Source organism: Leptodactylus fuscus, chromosome 6, assembly GCF_031893055.1.
Source record: "Leptodactylus fuscus isolate aLepFus1 chromosome 6, aLepFus1.hap2, whole genome shotgun sequence".
NCBI lineage: Eukaryota > Metazoa > Chordata > Amphibia > Anura > Leptodactylidae > Leptodactylus > Leptodactylus fuscus.
Window position 1 is genome coordinate 114,243,293 of NC_134270.1, and position 17,540 is coordinate 114,260,832.

General features: G+C 42.6%; 1 protein-coding gene across 1 annotated transcript; it reads left to right on the forward strand.

Moving 5' to 3' along the window:
* Positions 1 to 1,749: 1,749 nt before the first annotated feature.
* On the forward strand, positions 1,750 to 16,254 carry DDX42 (DEAD-box helicase 42). The gene is made up of 18 exons (XM_075277093.1): positions 1,750 to 1,822; positions 5,318 to 5,539; positions 6,283 to 6,433; positions 7,043 to 7,104; positions 7,729 to 7,765; positions 11,033 to 11,185; positions 11,266 to 11,370; positions 11,460 to 11,579; positions 11,660 to 11,836; positions 11,967 to 12,095; positions 13,183 to 13,282; positions 13,394 to 13,441; positions 13,581 to 13,678; positions 13,793 to 14,069; positions 14,222 to 14,448; positions 14,539 to 14,649; positions 14,874 to 14,975; positions 15,058 to 16,254. The coding sequence occupies exons 2-18, from the start codon at positions 5,325 to 5,327 to the stop codon at positions 15,796 to 15,798; spliced, it is 2,853 nt and encodes a 950-aa protein (XP_075133194.1). The 5' UTR covers positions 1,750 to 1,822; positions 5,318 to 5,324; the 3' UTR covers positions 15,799 to 16,254.
* Positions 16,255 to 17,540: the final 1,286 nt, after the last annotated feature.

The following is a 17,540-nucleotide window of genomic DNA, read 5'->3' on the forward strand; positions in this document are numbered from 1 at the left end:
AATCTCTGCCCCGAGTTTCATGCCGTTCTCCCCCCCCCCCTTTCAAATGCCCCAGTTTCATGCCGTCACCCCCCCATATCTGCCCCCAGTTTCATGGTCCCCCTTCATTATGTTCCGCCTCAATGTTTAACACAAAAAAAACACTTAAACTCATCCTTCCAACGCTCCCCCGCCCCCTCACACACAGAGTTGTAGGCATGATGTGATGTCATCGCATTGCGCCTACACATCCACCAATCGCAGCACAGCGGTAAAGCAGGTGCTGAGTTGTGACAGCTCCTGCTTTAATCGCCTATGTATTCAACTCATTAGCGTCCTCCGGACATACCCTGCTGACGACCGATACCGACAGGACACCGAATCCATGAATGTCCTTCGGAATCTGGGATGCTTAGGAGGTATGCTACAACTCCCAACATGCTCCATTTAGGGAGCGTTCACACTATCGTCAGTGATCGACAGGTAGTGTCCGCTGCGAATGTCCATTCAAAATCTCGCACGGACATTAGCAGCGGACACTAGCTGTGTCCGTGACACTTTTCATTCATTTAAATGGAGATCGGGTGTGTTGTTTTACACTCCGTGTCTGTCCTTAAGTGTCCGTTCCTAAAGATGTCCGACTTTTCAAGCGGACAGAAAAACCCGAGATGTAGTTTTTTTCTGTCCGCTTGAAAAGTCGGAAATCTTTAGGAACGGACACTAAAAGAGGACCTTTCATCAGATCGGGCACATGCTGTTTTATATACTGCTGGAAAGCTGACAGTGCGCTGAATTCAGCGCACTATCGGCTTTCCCGATCTGTGCCCGGTGTAAAGTGTTATCGGTCCCGGTACCGTAGGGCTTTACAGTCAGAAGGGTGTTTCTGACACATAGCCAGGGACGCCCTTCTGCCCAGCGGCGCCTATCGCGCTGTGCTGTGTGAGCGGGGAGGAACGCTCCCTCCCTCTGCTCACACAGCTCGTCCATAGACGAGTATTATCAGGATGGGAGGGGCGTTCCTCCCCAGTCTTAGAGCACAGCGCGCTAGGCGCTGCTGGGCAGAAGGGCGTCCCTGGCTAAGTGTCAGAAACACCCTTCTGACTGTAAAGCGCTATGGTACCGGGACCGATAGCGCTTTACACTGGGCACAGATCGGGAAAGCTGATAGTGCGCTGAATTCAGCGCACTGTCAGCTTTCCAGCAGTATATAAAACTGCATGTGCCCGATCGGATGAAAGGTCCTCTTTAAGGACAGGCATGGAGTGTAAAACAACGCACCCGATCACCATTTAAATGTATGAAAAATGTCACGGACACAGCTAGTGTCCGCTACTAATGTCCGCACAAGATTTTGAACGGACATTAGCAGCTGACACTACCTGTCGGACACTGACGGTAGTGTGAACGCCCCCTTACTTCCATAGGAGTTCCAAGAACAGCAGAGCAAGTATGCATGCTGGGAGTTGTAGTTTTACAACAGCTGGAGTGCTGAAGATTGCCTACGCCTGCATATGGTGGGGTTAGGGGGCCCACAAGATTCAGTTTTCTGCAGCTAGAAGTTGTAGCTAAAGTCACCTTGTAGCCTTAGCTTTGTAGGCTACCTCCATAATTTTGTACTCATTGGCTGCACTTTAGAATCTCATTAGCGCCCCTTCTATTCCAAGTATCAAGCTACAACAACATGGCTTTTGTATTTAGAAAACAAGAAAGTGGGCGTTGCGCAGGTTACGCAATATGTGTGGCTGGCGCAATGACGTCATTCTACAGCGCCGGCAACTAGTTGGTGACGTGTACGGGCGGCGCTGAGCTCTGGTCTGCAGCGCGGAGAACGGAGGAAGAAGAGGTAACCGGAATGTAGAGATTTGGGGTTAAAAATATGTAGGGAGGGGGCTAATAATGGACGGGGAGGTCTCTGAGCCTGGCTGTATGGACGGACAGATTGGGCATTTATTTACTGTCAGGTTGTAAACAAAGGCACAGAGCTCCTTGTACATGTGAGGGGCGTAACGGGGGCCGTGTCACCGCGCGACCCGCTGATAGGGCTAGTCATTACACGGAGGGAGACCCTACACTATATCAGAGAATGGCTTGCTTCACAGCTATTGTCCAATCATAGAGCAAGGCAGTAGTAAGGGGAGAGGGTTAAAGGGACACAGCCACCATATGCAATTGATAAGCTGGTTCATCAATATTGTGGAGCTGTCGCTACTGGTACCCCTGCAATGCTTACACAGGAGTGGCATTCAGCTTAGCGCCTACTTACAAGACCAACTTCCCTGGTCATGTGTTGTCCGTAGTGTAACAGAGCATGCTCTTATTGTTTTGTGGCTCAAACTTTCTGGTCCGTTTTCATAGACGTAATTCACCCATTGGACTGAATGGGTCTGTAGAAAAGTCAAAACACACATCGATCCCAACATCTGCTGGACTGTTTGGATGATAAGTTGTGAGAGATAATTCGCCGGAGGTGTCTACCCGGTCAGAACCCTTGCGCTAAGCATACACGTGAATGGTTGGCTGAGAGTGTTTGGCTATGTTTATGGTTTATTCACTTGATATCTTTTGATTTTTTACTTTAAAGCCAGGGCCCCACAATCACTGCCAAGTCGATGGGATTATGACGAATGCCATCCATACATTGCTAAAAAAATATGCGCAGCAGAAATGTGGTTTCCAAAACCATAACAATTATGGAAATTGCAGCAGGTCAAATAGCTAGTGGTTTCCCTACAGGTATAAGGGGAGCAGAAAGTCTGCAGAGGAAACCTCTGCGGACCTTCTGTGAAGGCGCTGTAGTTAAAACCGTGATGTGTTTCATTGTCTAATACACAAGGATAAATGATGGGAATGTAACCTTAACAGACAAATTCTCATCTAGGGTATGTTGCTGTTGTCCTTTTGACACTTGTTATCTACCTGCTTTCTTTGCCATGTACATTTCTGTGAAGTCTTTCCTTACCATGTGTGTACAATGTTTGCCTGTCCTGCAGGAACCTATAGATTTTCCCATGTAGTAGCTGAGCTATTTATTTTTATTTTAAAAAAAAAAAAAAAAAAACATTAAAAAAATGGAGTCTTCTACTACAAAGTGCGTGCAAGGCATATGCAGGGGTCTCAATAATGCCACTACACATGGACTCCTGTATAGGATTTTTAAAGAGGGCCTTTGACCATTTGGGGACATGCAGTTTAATACACCGCTATAAAGCCTACAGTGCGCTGAATTCAGCGCACTATCAGCTTTCCTGTTCTGTGTCACTGGTGAAGAGCTATTGTTTCCGGTATCGTAGCTCTTCACTGTCAGAAGGGCATTTCTGACAGTCAGTCAGGAACGCCCTTCCTCACAGTAGCATCTATAGCACTGTACTGTAAGAGGGCACGTTGCTTGCTACTGTAAGAGGAATCCCCCCCCCCCCCAGTACTCGTCTATGGACAAGAACTATCAGGAGGGGAGGGGGTGTTCCTCCCTGTTCTTACAGTACAGTGCTATAGGCGCTGCTGTGAGGAAGGGCGTTCCTGGCTGACTATCAGAAATGCCCTTCTGAAAGTGAAGAACTACGGTACCGGCACCGATAGCTCTTCACCGAGGGCACAGAAAGGGAAAGCCGACAGTGTGCTGAATTCAGCGCACTGTCCGCTTTCTAGCAGTGTATTACACCGCATGTGCTCCAGATGGTGAAAGGTCCTCTTTAAAGTTTTGGAAAAAAAAAAAATCATATGTATTGAAATAGAAGTATAAAAATAGTACTGCTGTCACAATATGGTAATGCAAGCAAATATTTTCTTTGAAAGTGTTTTTTTTTTTTTAAGCATGAAAAAAAATGTAACAATTGAGTATCATCATGATCATATTGACTAGCAGAATACGGGGAATGTGTAATTTAGGTATCACAATGAAAATGCCTGGACAATTAAAATACAGTGAACCCCTCAAAAAAATCTGATTACCTAAATGTCTGTTTTTAGATTTGCCTAAATTAACTTGCTGTTTATGACCTTTTATAAATGGTCAGCTTTATTTATTTATTTTGCTTACTTGTATACCGCCATCATATTCCGCAGCGCTTTACAGATATTGTTGGTCTCTGTCCCATATAGGGCTCACAATCTACATTCCCTATCTGTATGTCTTTGGTGTGTGGGAGGAAACCGGAGTACCCGGAGGAAACCCACGCAAACACGAGGAGAACATACAAACTCTTTGCAGATGTTGCCCTTGGCAAGATTTGAACCTAGGACTCCAGCGCTGCAAAGCTGCAGTGCTAACCACTGAGCCACCGTGTTTACCTACGTCAGGCTGGAATCAAGCTGTAGCTTTAATTCATTTTGGGGAATGTCCATTGTTTTCAGCACAATTTTATTTATTTTGATAGGAAAATGGAGAAAGATGGAAGGCTTGTCTTTTTTTTTTTTTTTTTCTTTAATAAAACACTACGGCGTTATTCATATGGGATAAGCATTTTTCTTATTATAGTTTGGGAAGTTTTGGATGTGGGATGCCTAATGTGTTTGTCTTTATATACATAAAATAAGTATAAATTGCTGATTAGCAGGGGGGTCTGACTACTGAGCCCGTCTCAGAGCCTGAAAACTGTGTTTTACCTCTGTTGTGAATGTAGCTGTAGTGATCACAGATGTACCCCTGCTGCCATTCACTTTGGTGGGAGTGCTGGAGAAATGCTGTACTTCAGCTACTACCATTGTTCTACCTCCAGCTCCTACGATCAGTGGGGTCTCACCCCCACCTATCAGCAATTTATCCTAGGTGGCTTCAACTGGCAATCATGAGATCGCCTTACATCATAGACTGCAATACAGTCTATTCATTCTTGTATAACTGCTGTGGCCACAATATTTGCTGCCATTCTATCTGGGAGGCTTACGCACGACAAGATCCAGAGTGGGTTTGGCCATCCTATAGGTATGTAAGGAAAGAATTCTCATTGTGGGCATTACTGCTGGATCTCTGCTGTGTAATACAGTGGAGACCTGGCAGTTATGGCACTCGCTCTGCTTGTTAGTGAGTGCTATGCTGAAAGTCCCACCAGGAGGGTGGAATAAAAAGGGCGTGAAAAACCCCACAGTATTTTCAGACTCCTTAAGAGCAAATTAATCAGTTTAATTTGCCCTTCCCTATGCCGAAGTATTGTTTATTTTCATTACTGCAAATTTCAGCACTCTTTGGCAGATCCATAAAGATCTGGTGCCAGTAGAGTAAGAAAAAAAAAGAATGAAATATCTGGATAATACGCATGAGCTCCGTTTTTTGTCTTTTTACCTGCTTAGTTCTACCATACCCCTTCAGCTTTCCTGTTTCTGTCTTTGTTTTTTTTTTTAGTGTGACCATGAACTGGAATAAAGGAGGTCCAAGTGGCAAACGTGGCTTTGGATTTGGGGGATTTGCCATATCTGCAGGGAAAAAGGAAGAACCAAAGCTCCCACAGACGTCCCATAGTGCTTTCCGCCCGCCAACTACTGGCTTTGGCTCAGCCAACTCCTCCCAACTACCCTCATTTTACAAGATTGGGTCTAAGAGGGCTAACTTTGATGAAGAGAATGCGTAAGTACAGAGCACGATGGGAGATTTTCTTGTTAAATGATACAGAGAAAAGAGACAATATGACTTGTCATTTCTCTACACTGGAAATTAAGGAAGAAGGAGAATCATGACCTGTAGAAATTACTGGCATCTATTACTACATATCATGAATTTAATAAATGGCACAGCTGGATGTCACATAGAAGGTGCAGAAGTCCAGCAAAAACAATTTTTGTATCCCTGCAGCCATCACCTGATGGATTGTAACTCTCCAGGCTTCTTTCATGTGTATTAACCTCATTTTTTCTGTAATACACCTTCTCCTCATCACTTTATCAGACTTAATCTTGCCTTTTATCTCTACTCTTCACTCTGGTCGGTCATTCCTACCTCAGTCTATAATTCCTCAGTCTATATATTCCTAAATAACATAAGACACTGCTGAGTTGTGATCTACTTTATCATAGCTGTGAAAGGAGCTGTTCAGTGGTTAGTGACACAAATTTCTGTCTCCTTGTGTGGTACACTATACAGCCAGGGACCTGTGCGTTAACTCCTGTACATTTTATCTGGTTAGAGTCTCATGACCTTACTGAAGAGAGTATAACTAATAATAATAACTAAATAAGATAATGCGGACTGAATTTTCTGCATTGTGGGATTAAGTTCATAATAATTAAAAAAAAAAAAAAAATCACAATTGCTTCTTTAAATCTGTGTTGGTTATCTTGTGTGCTAACCCGTTATTACTTCCGTGTCTGCAGTTACTTTGATGATGAGGAAGAAGATTCCAGTAATGTGGATCTGCCTTACATCCCAGCAGAGAATTCTCCAACCAGACAGCAGATTCGCTCTAAAACTACAGACTCTGACAGTGAAGAAGATCCTCTAGAGGCGTTTATGGCAGAAGTGGAGGTGAATTTCCATGTTGCACTCTTAGATGTGGATTCCTATTTCAGCAAATAAGTGTCATTTTTTTGTATTTATAAAAAACATTTTTTTTGAGAGCTGAAATCTGTACATCACTTCTCAGTGATGTATGGCAGTGTATGGTCTCTTGTATTATTCAGGGAAGCTGGAAACAGTCGAAACAGAAATATCTTGATCATTAAAAGCCTGAAATGTTTCTGGCGTGATGTCAAAGATGAGATTCTCAGATTGTACTTTTACCTATATATTTTCCAGAGGAATTGCTTGTTGAAAACACATTTGGTGTTGGCATTTTTATTTGTAGCTGTTAACAGTCCTGACTGTTTTCAACCTATTGTATCTCCAAAAATAATAGAGCTACAGCTGCAGTCTCGGAATTATATGAATGCTAATACCCGAGATACCAGGTTACTGCAACTGCCCCTGCCTTAGCTTTCCTGCTGTATTAAAATATTAGAGAAACAAGGAAAGTATAAAGAAAATCAATAATTGAGAGTTTAGTTACACTGTAATGTTAGCACTTTCACCTCTGTTTTATGTTGTAATGAGCTGCTGATTGCACATTACTAAAAAAAAAAAAAATTGTGTGTGCAGGATCAGGCTGCTCGGGACATGAGAAAAATCGAGGAAAAAGACAAGGAGAAGAAGAATGCAAGGTATGTTGAGCCACTGTTTAAACACAAGTCCTATTTACACTTCTTGCTTGTTCAACATGTCAAAACACTACTACCCTGGTGAGCATCTGTGACATTGTTTGATCTAGATGTGTCACACATGTAACACACTGACTATCCTTCACTACGTACAAGCTCTATTCTCAAAAGCATGTGATATTAATGTAGTACTATTGGAAAACTTACAGTGTTATGTCTAGCTCAGGGCCTAAAGGTAAGATGCATGACTTCTTCATCTGCGTCATGTACCACCCCTTTAAGCCCTGCAGCAGACATAACAGTGTGTAGTAGTTTGCCTGATATAACCCACACCAAACAGTCACATATGCTTTATTTTTATTACCTTTCTTGTGCGGACTGCATATTACTGTGGGTTAAATCACATGTTGCATTACTTGAGAACAAATGCCATAAAGTCCTGTTTTTTTACATTCCTTATCTACGTGAAGGCTTACCTGTACACTTACAATATTCAGGACCTCTTCCAGGCACTACACACTCCCACATGTTCATAAATTTATGCCCCCACAGTATTTTTAAGGCTGTTACATGGCTGGTATCCGAACTGAGTGCAGGGAAGTTTGTTTTTCCTTTTCTTTCTTGCAGGGGTATCAGGGATGACATTGAGGAAGAAGATGACCAGGTAAGGTTGTAGTTTTGCTTTTGTGTTATCTGAAATAGTTACAGATATTTGTAGTCAGGCAATGAAGATTGTCTGGCACTTTTAATTAATGTTTTTTTTTTTTTTTATATATATATATGAAGAAGATACCAGCTTATAGGCCATATGAGTATGGACTTAAAGTGATTGTTCCATTAAAGTAACTTATTCCATACTCCCAGGATAAAAGTGTCATAGTGCTTGGAGGTCTGATCGCTGGGTTCCTCAGTGATGAGGGGAATGGGGACCTCATCACTTGGGGAACCCAGCTATGGGACGCACATCTTTTATCCAATAGATAGGGGATAAGTGTCTTTAATGGAACAATGGGACCTTTAATTATTATAACATGTCACTTATCATAGTAATTACTTTCTGTATGCACCCTACAGAGCAGAGGCCTGTTTGTACCATGTTAGAAGCATTCTAGTGCAGATAGGAGTGAGCTATTGTAAGGAGCGACCCAAGTAAATGAAATGATGAGACTATAATGATGGTATGCTTACATCAAATTATCCTGCAATTTCTTGGATTGGTCAAACAGTTGTGAGACTTTTTTTTACGTTTATTGCCAAGCTAATACCTAGTTATGAGGCTCCCATTCACAATATGCAATATGTATGGACAAGAATGGGTATTCTCATTCACATACACACACTTTATTACCTGAACTAAAACAAAAAAAAATCCCACTAGGGTAAGCTGCCTTGTCCTTACCTGTGCTGCATGTTCTTTCACAGCACCTGCTCTACACTTGTATATCTTTCAGTGAATTGAGAAGTATACCAGGCAGAAGTTGACAGGAGCATTTTCCTCTAATAATATACAAATATTGCAAAGTTTCTTATATTCACCTGAACTGTTCATTCACAAAAAAATATGTAATTGACTGTTACACTTTAGGTGTAATCAATTTTTATTAAATTTTTACAATAAATGAAACAAAACATAACAAGAAAAGGCAAAATGTGAACACGAGCAGCTAAGGCCCCGTCAGGGCCGTCACAAGATGAGCCAGGGAGATCCCCAGGCTGTACCAATCAGAAAATAAAAAGAAAAGTGCAAAAACAATAAGGTTAAGAAGACCCAGGGGAAAACAGGGGAGAAGAAAGCAACGCCACAGACATAGGGAAGATAATGGAAAAACTTGGAGAAAGCGAAAAGTAGACGGCACAGCCAGTTCCAAAAAGTGTGGTCGGGTAGACATGTAGACAACTTTACTGGAGTAATCTAGTAGATCGGAACTACTGAAAACAGGTGGTGCTAACACACCCAGGAACAACAGTGTATAATGTAGAAAAATAGAGAAAAACTTAGGGTGGGCACTCACCAATCAGTAGACGGCATAGTCTTCTTTAAATAAAAGTAATAAGTCTTTATTGAAGTATATAAAACAAGTCCTCAGGGAGGGAGAGATAGCATTTAAAGGCAAAAAAAGGGCAACAGCCGTTGCGCATTGTACCAAACGCTTTTTCAAGCCTAGTTGCATACTAGGCTTGAAAAAGCGTTTGGTACAACGCGAAACGGCTGTTGCCCTTTTTTTGCCTTTAAAGGGATTCTACCACTAAAACACATTTTTTTCTAGTTAACACGTCGGAATAGCCTTTAGAAAGGCTATTCGTCTCCTACCTTTGGATGGGCTCTCCGCCGCGACGTTCGTTCAAAATACCGTTTTGTACCGGTATGCTAATGAGTTCTCTCGCAGCGATGGGGGCGTCCCCCATCGCAGGAGCAGCGATGGGGGCGTCCCCATTGCAGCTCGAAAACCGACCGCAGCGCCGCCTCTATGGTCTTCTGTATCCTCCCCTTGCTTCTTCAGCGTCCTGTCGGAGGCCTGCGCAGTACGCTCTGTTCGGCGAAGATTGCCGAACGTACTGCGCATGCGTGAAATTGCGGTCCCAACCATAGTGCGGGCACTGCAATTTCGCGCATGCGCAGTACGTTCGGCAATCTTCGCCGAACAGAGCGTACTGCGCAGGCCTCCGACAGGACGTTGAAGAAGCAAGGGGAGGATACAGAAGACCATAGAGGCGGCGCTGCGGTCGGTTTTCGAGCTGCAATGGGGACGCCCCCATCGCTGCTCCTGCGATGGGGGACGCCCCCATCGCTGCGAGAGAACTCATTAGCATACCGGTACAAACCGGTATTTTGAACGAACGTCGCGGCAGAGAGCCCATCCAAAGGTAGGAGACGAATAGCCTTTCTAAAGGCTATTCCGACGTGTTAACTAGAAAAAAATGTGTTTTAGTGGTAGAATCCCTTTAAATGCTATCTCTCCCTCCCTGAGGACTTGTTTTATATACTTCAATAAAGACTTATTACTTTTATCTAAAGAAGACTATGCCGTCTACTGATTGGTGAGTGCCCACCCTAAGTTTTTCTCTATTTTTCTACATAGGGAAGACAACACACGAAAGACACACAACCAGAAACAAAGGATGGGCTTCAGGGAAGGGGGAGGGGGCAGAGTGCCAGGGCAGGTCGACCAGATGCGTGAAAATTCACGCAAAAAGGGAGGAGAACTCTGATGACTCCTGAAACATGACTGATGGCCGCCAGAGGGCACCAATCTTGGGCGGTTCGGGAGAGTCTTCTGCGACCAGGCAGTCAGTCCCTCTGAAAAAGGAGGAACTCCTGGAGCCACTCCATCAGGGAAGGAGTCGTAGAGCTACGCCAGTGCCTGGGGTTAACCGTCCTGGCAGGCGTAAGGAAGTGGCACAGGAGATCACCCTTCACCCTCGAGAGCCTACCAGGAATGAGAGAGAGGAGAGCTAACTGGGTGGAGGAGAGCACAGAGCAACCACAAACCTTTGCATACAAGGAAAACACAGAGGGCCAAAAGGTCTGGATCTCCCCGCATTCCCACCAGATGTGGAAAAAGCCCTATGCGGCTCCACAGCGCTGTTACACTTTAAAGCTTCATTCACATGGCAAAGCTGTATACAAGCACACAGCCCTGACAGTTGAGTATTACAGATGTCTAGACTGTAGTATGGTGCCTCTGTGTGGCACTGTGTTCTGAGCTATAAGCTGTGCTGGTCTCATACTTCTGAGGGTGCTGTATTATAGAGCTATAATATGGCCATGTGCATAGTGTCTAATAATCTCTTGATAGAAGCAGGGTTCCACTTTTAAGGTTATAGGTCTCATCTGCATCCTTTGAAAAGACTTTTGACTAAATTAGATTCTTCTATTATCAAATATTACACAGAATATATTTTCTCTCCTGAATCTTTTTCTTTATCATAGGAAGCCTATTTCCGGTACATGGCAGAGAACCCAACAGCGGGGCTCCAACCTGAAGAGGAAGAGGACAATCTTGAGTATGATAGTGATGGCAACCCTATTGCCTCGACCACCAAACGCATAATAGATCCTCTCCCTCCAATAGACCATACAGAGGTAAGGCCAAGACTATAGTCTGCTTGGATGCCCCTTCAACAAACTGTTTCCTCTTATAAGACGTGCTTCTCCTTGTACAGATAGAGTATGGACCTTTTGAGAAGAACTTCTATGAAGAACATGAGGAAATCACAGCTCTGACTCCTCAGCAGATTGTGGAGCTGAGACATAAACTGAACCTACGGGTGAGTCAATGACTGGTCTATTGATGCAAGTGAAATGTACTATAATATTTGATCAAGATCCGACGTGTGAATCTTTGTGCTGAATGCAGGTCTCTGGAGCAGCTCCACCACGTCCAGCCAGCAGCTTTGCTCACTTTGGATTTGATGAACAGCTTATGCACCAGATTAGGAAGTCAGAATATACACAACCAACACCAATCCAGTGTCAGGTAAAGACCATGTTACTGGTAGAACCCTTATATTTTATGTAACCTTTCATTTTATTTAACTATACTTTTCTTATCTCCAGGGTGTTCCAGTGGCACTCAGCGGGAGAGACATGATTGGCATTGCCAAAACTGGAAGTGGTAAAACTGCAGCTTTTATCTGGCCTATGCTAGTACACATTATGGACCAGAAGGAGCTACAGCTAGGTGATGGACCTATTGCTGTCATAGTATGTCCTACCCGCGAGTTGTGTCAGCAGGTACTACTCAATACTTATTAGTCAAAGATGATGATATTTTGATGCATTCTTTTCTGTTTTTGCTCATTTTGTTAAAGATTGTTGCGTTATGTTGTGTGCACTAGTGATAAAGCTTGCTGTGGTTTGTTAGATTCACAGTGAATGTAAACGATTTGGCAAAGCCTACAATCTACGCTCTGTGGCTGTCTATGGAGGTGGAAGCATGTGGGAACAGGCAAAGGCTCTGCAAGAAGGAGCAGAAATTGTCGTTTGTACACCGGTGAGTTAGAAAGATTATTATAGAGTATGCTCAAAGTAATACTTTATTTCCCCCTAAATACACTGCATGGCCGCTGTGAGAATTATGTCAATGTACATACAGTGGCATATAGCAATTCATATCTATTTTGTTACACCAGACCTAAAGTGTTTTGTTTTATTCGTTGATTTAGAATATAGATGTACCAGGTTGCATAGATGATGGAAGAGTGTTTGGAGTTCCCCAGGGGACTAGGATGGTTTCTTTTTTTATTTTGTGTGTTGTATTCATAAAACCAAAAAATGAAACAAAGCATATATTTGTCACTTCAAGGGACTTTTTAGAGTAAACTATTTGTGTGTACATAGGTATAATACTAGATTTCACTATTAAATGACTTGTAAATAGCCTTTTCACCAGCAATCCCCTGTGAAGTCTTTGTCTTTAATTTTTGGTGGATGGAGACTAACTGGTGCAATGTCTCGTAGACTGCACACACAGAAGAAAATATCTTGTTTATCTCACACAGCAGCATGGGAGGATGCAATTAAGAAGAACTGACCAGTGTAGCTGTAAGTGGAGTGAGATAAAACACTAAATAAAAACACTAAATTCTAGACAGAAAGAAGGAAGAAAAGGGTAAAGGAGCCAGAGAAGTGGTGAAGAATTTTTCTCAGTGCATTACAAAGTTTCTTATATTCACTTTTATCATTTATGCAAAGTTGTTTGAAACGATAATGGTCATTTAATAAAACTAATAATTTAAGAAAAAAAATATTCTAGATCCTTTGTGAAAAGCAGGGAAACACAGAGCACAATTACTGTCCATCCATACAGTCATGTAAATAAAGCTCCTCTGAGTAGCTTAAATTTTATTCATATACCATTTAATCTAAAATTTATACTGTATATTTTCTCCTGTTAGGAGAGTGTATGACAAGTAGGTAACCCAAAGGTTTGCTAAATAGAAATCAGAATGTATAACTGCAACAAGTAGCTGCATGGTGCTAAGATTTCTTCTTCCGGAGGACCAGGTTTCTGTTTTAGTCGTCCATTTTCCATTGTGTGATTTTGAAAGCTCTGCTGTTATAGTATTTGTATTTCACAGGGACGTCTTATTGACCATGTGAAGAAAAAGGCAACCAATCTACAAAGGGTCACCTACCTTGTGTTTGATGAAGCTGACCGCATGTTCGACATGGGTTTTGGTAAGGTCACAATCTGGTCTTAATATACTGTCTGAGCAGTGTGTCTATATTGTAATTTCTAATCCTAGGCCTTCTGACTCGGGTTATGAAAAATGTTCTATCTACTTTCAGAATACCAAGTACGATCTATAGCTAACCATGTGAGACCAGATAGACAAAGTAAGTGAACTAAGCGCATACATTAGATGGTAGTAATGAATTGCGTAAATTGTGCTTCATATTATATTTAGCTCCTTATTGATGGTCTTACAGCAATTTTAGTCTTTTTAAATACTTAACTATTGCATTTCCTATGCAGCTTTGCTGTTCAGTGCTACATTCCGGAAGAAGATTGAAAAGCTGGCCAGAGATATTCTGATTGATCCGATCCGTGTAGTTCAGGGTGATATTGGAGAGGTGGGAGCTTTTACTATATGCCTTTACACATACTTTTTATTTCTGTGATGACAAAATACTCTGATTTTCTGTATATACATTTTTCTTGTTACCTTCTTATTCTTTAATCTCCAGGCTAATGAGGACATCACTCAGGTAGTGGAGATTCTTTCCTCTGGTCCAGATAAGTGGACCTGGATGACTCGCAGACTTGTGGAATTCACATCCACGGGGAGCGTCCTTCTGTTTGTCACCAAAAAAGCTAATGCTGAAGAGCTTGCCAACAACTTGCGCATGGAAGACCATCCCTTAGGTCTTCTTCACGGAGACATGGACCAGAGTGAAAGGAACAAGGTCATCACAGACTTCAAGAAGAAGAATATCCCCATTCTAGTTGCCACAGATGTTGCTGGTAAGAATTTTATGAGACCAGTGGTAATTTGTACTTTAGCATTGCTGCCCTGTTTGCTGAGTGGTTGGTCCAATAAACGGAAGTTGATATTTCATTCACCTCATTGTATATCGAGCACTGTATTAATAATCAGTATCACTGTTCATTGACAGCCAGGGGTCTGGATATTCCATCAATCAAAACTGTAATCAACTATGACGTGGCACGTGATATCGACACTCACACTCACCGCATTGGTCGCACAGGCAGAGCAGGTGAAAAGGGTGTGGCCTATACACTTTTAACACCAAAAGACAGTAATTTTGCTGGAGATCTAGTAAGAAATTTAGAAGGAGCCAATCAGTATGTATCCAAGGAGTTGTTGGATCTGGCTATGCAGGTAATATTTGCAAATCTGTCATTTGATATCCTGTAAATATTTGATGTTTACTTAAGGTTAATAACCTTTGATCTTTCTTTCCTGGAATAGAATTCTTGGTTTCGGAAATCCCGATTCAAGTCTGGGAAAGGCAAGAAACTAAATGTAGGTGGTGGTGGGCTTGGCTACCGAGAACGTCCTGGACTTGGAGCAGAAACCTCTGTAAGTGTGATCCTATGTTTGCACAACTATAGGTCCTGAAATGGTCTTCAGACTCAAGAAATTGATAATCTGAAGTCATGGTCGAGACCACTGAGATTTTTAACAGCGGTTTCCTAATTATCACTGGGATCGTACAGTAGTAGTGGTTTCACAGTCATGACTATCACTGCCTGTGTATCTGTGATTTATATAATTAAAAGGAAAAACCTCCTTTATCCCCCCAGGAACGTACAATTAGTGGTAGTGTGATGAGCAACTATGAGGCCTTCAAACCTTCAGGAGGAGCTATGGGAGATCGACTTTCTGCAATGAAGGCTGCATTTCAGGTGTAGTATGGGCAAAGTGTAAATGTGTACGTTTGTTCATATGGTTGGTGATGTTTTAACTGGTCTTTCTTTGCAATTGCAGTCACAGTACAAAAATCATTTTGTTGCTGCCAGTTTGAGCACACAGAAAACTGGAACATCAACCATCAACTCCGGAGCATGGACGAGTGCAGGCAGCTTAAGTTCCATTCCCAATTCTTCACCACAGACTCATTCATTACCAGCAGAGCTGGCTCCACCAACCTCCAGAGCAATGCCTGGCTTTACCAGCAGTGGAACACTCAGCAGTATCCCAACAGCATATCCACCAATGGGTAATTCTAGCTACCCTGCAGCCAACCAGTATACCAGTAAAGAGGGGTCTAGTAGTAGTAGCAGCAGTAGTAGTAGCAGAGAAGGCAGTGGAGGCCGCGATAAATACAGTGAAGGAAGGGGGAGACATGGAGATGGCCAGAGGCATGGAGACGGACACCGCCATAGCGATAGAGATGGACACCGTCATGGAGATGGGCATCGGCACTCCAGCAGCAGCCGATATGGCGAGAGCCGTAATGGTGGTGAAGGGAGGAGAGATAGTGATGGGCGGAGGGACAGTTCTCGGGATAGTGAAGGAAGAAGAGAGAACTCACGGGACAGGGAAGACAGCCGGAGAGACAGCTTTGGAGACAGTCGCAGAGAAAGCTCCCGAGATGGAGGAGAAAGTCGAAGAGAGAGTTCACGAGATGGAGACAATCGCAGGGAGGGATCCCGAGATGATGGCAAAGGTGAAACATTTGTTGTACCAGATCCCCCCAAGCGCAAGAAGAGCAGGTGGGACAGTTAAATTCACAGCTAGGAATTGGCTAGTGTTGCTTGAGCTGTGTGTCTGTGTTCTTGTTTTCTTTTGCTTGCTTTTGGCGGACATGAAGTCCCAAACTGAATGTTAGTCAAAAACATACAAACCCCCCCCCCCCCTCACCCTCCAGAATTGTGAGACAATAAGAATTTGCATAGTAACAGCTTTTACAGTCCCACACCAGGATGTCTCATATCCCTACGCTTCTGTGTGTAGAGTGTAGAACAATATATGCTGAAGTTCCCAGTTGTTTCCCGTGCTTCATACAATACACAGTTTTGGAGCATATCAAGTGGTGGCCATCTTCATCGAGAACTCTTCAATCTCTAAACTGTGTGTGTTTAGACTGTTTTATCTTTAATTTCTGTACATAGGTTTCAATTTTTAATCTTTTTTTTTCATGTACCAACTTGTTCTCATTTCACAAACTGATTAAATGAAAAATTGACCTTTGTTTTATTATGGCCCTTGTCCTTCCCTTTGTTCTCTGGACCTCTGTGTCAATTACCTAATCTTCTTTACAACGAACGTAAATATATTCAGACATTGCAGATTTGTTGCAGAGGTATCTGAAACATTAAATGAGGTAAATTCATCTGAATAGGGTTGTTTTAGGGAAAGCACATACATTTCTTCAAGCCAAATTCAGTTTAAACTCACATTAAACAGACATTTAAGCAACATGTCTATTGCATGTGAATTTACCTTCAAAGTTGCAATTATTTAAAGTGATTCTACCATTAAAATCACATTTTGGTTATTCGATTCATATTTTCTAACTTGCTTTAATTTACTGTGACCTTCCTTTGTTTTTCCCTGTCCTATTTGTGTCTTGTCTTATGTTTTCGTGTACTCACTAAAGGGGTACCCCCCAAGAAAAGTAAATATAAAACCTAACTTTTGTTTAGAAACCAGTTAAAACATTAATAGAAGCTCACTCCAGCCCCTCTGTGTATCAATAAAACTAATACCCACACTTGCTGTTTTCTCAAAATTGTCAGTGTATAGTGGATGTATCTAATCCGTATTAGGGCTGCTACAAAGTATAGTAGACTACTGCTCACATGAACGCTGGCCACACTAAGGAGATTGCGGTTCCGCTATTTTGTCCCTCACATGAACGGTAACATCCTAATTAAATTGTCCCACTTGTTGAAGTAGCAACTATTATCCAGTAACATGCAGTCTAAGTTCCTATTAAAAGAGCAATAAAGATAATAGCAATGAACGGTCTGATGCTACGTTCACATTAGTATATTCGTCTCAACGCGTTTCTTTCCCTGTAAATTCATCAGGAGATAATTAGGAGACCACTACATGCATCCCTGGTCTATGGTGCATACTTGTCTAGCCTAACTATAGTAAAGAAGATGTATGGTGACCCTGATGGTGGATCCAGGCAGTTCAAAGAACAGAGACCTCTGGTCGGCCTCTTTGAACCGCCGGGATCCACCATCAGGGTCCCGGCAAACTGCGGTTTTCGCCGCACATCTTCTTTACTATATCAAATGTGATTTTAATGGTAGAATCCCTTTAAACGGAACTTGTCAGGTTGATTTTGGACACTAATCCACCCACGGGCCTTTATGGACCTGGGGTTTAGTGTCCCAAATCACCGTAGTAATGCTATTTGTGGCTACATTCAAAATAAAAAAGCTTTATGCTTACCCTGCCGCTGTACTCCTCGCGCCGGCACATCTCTTCAAAAAAGCCAGAGAAGTACACCTTGG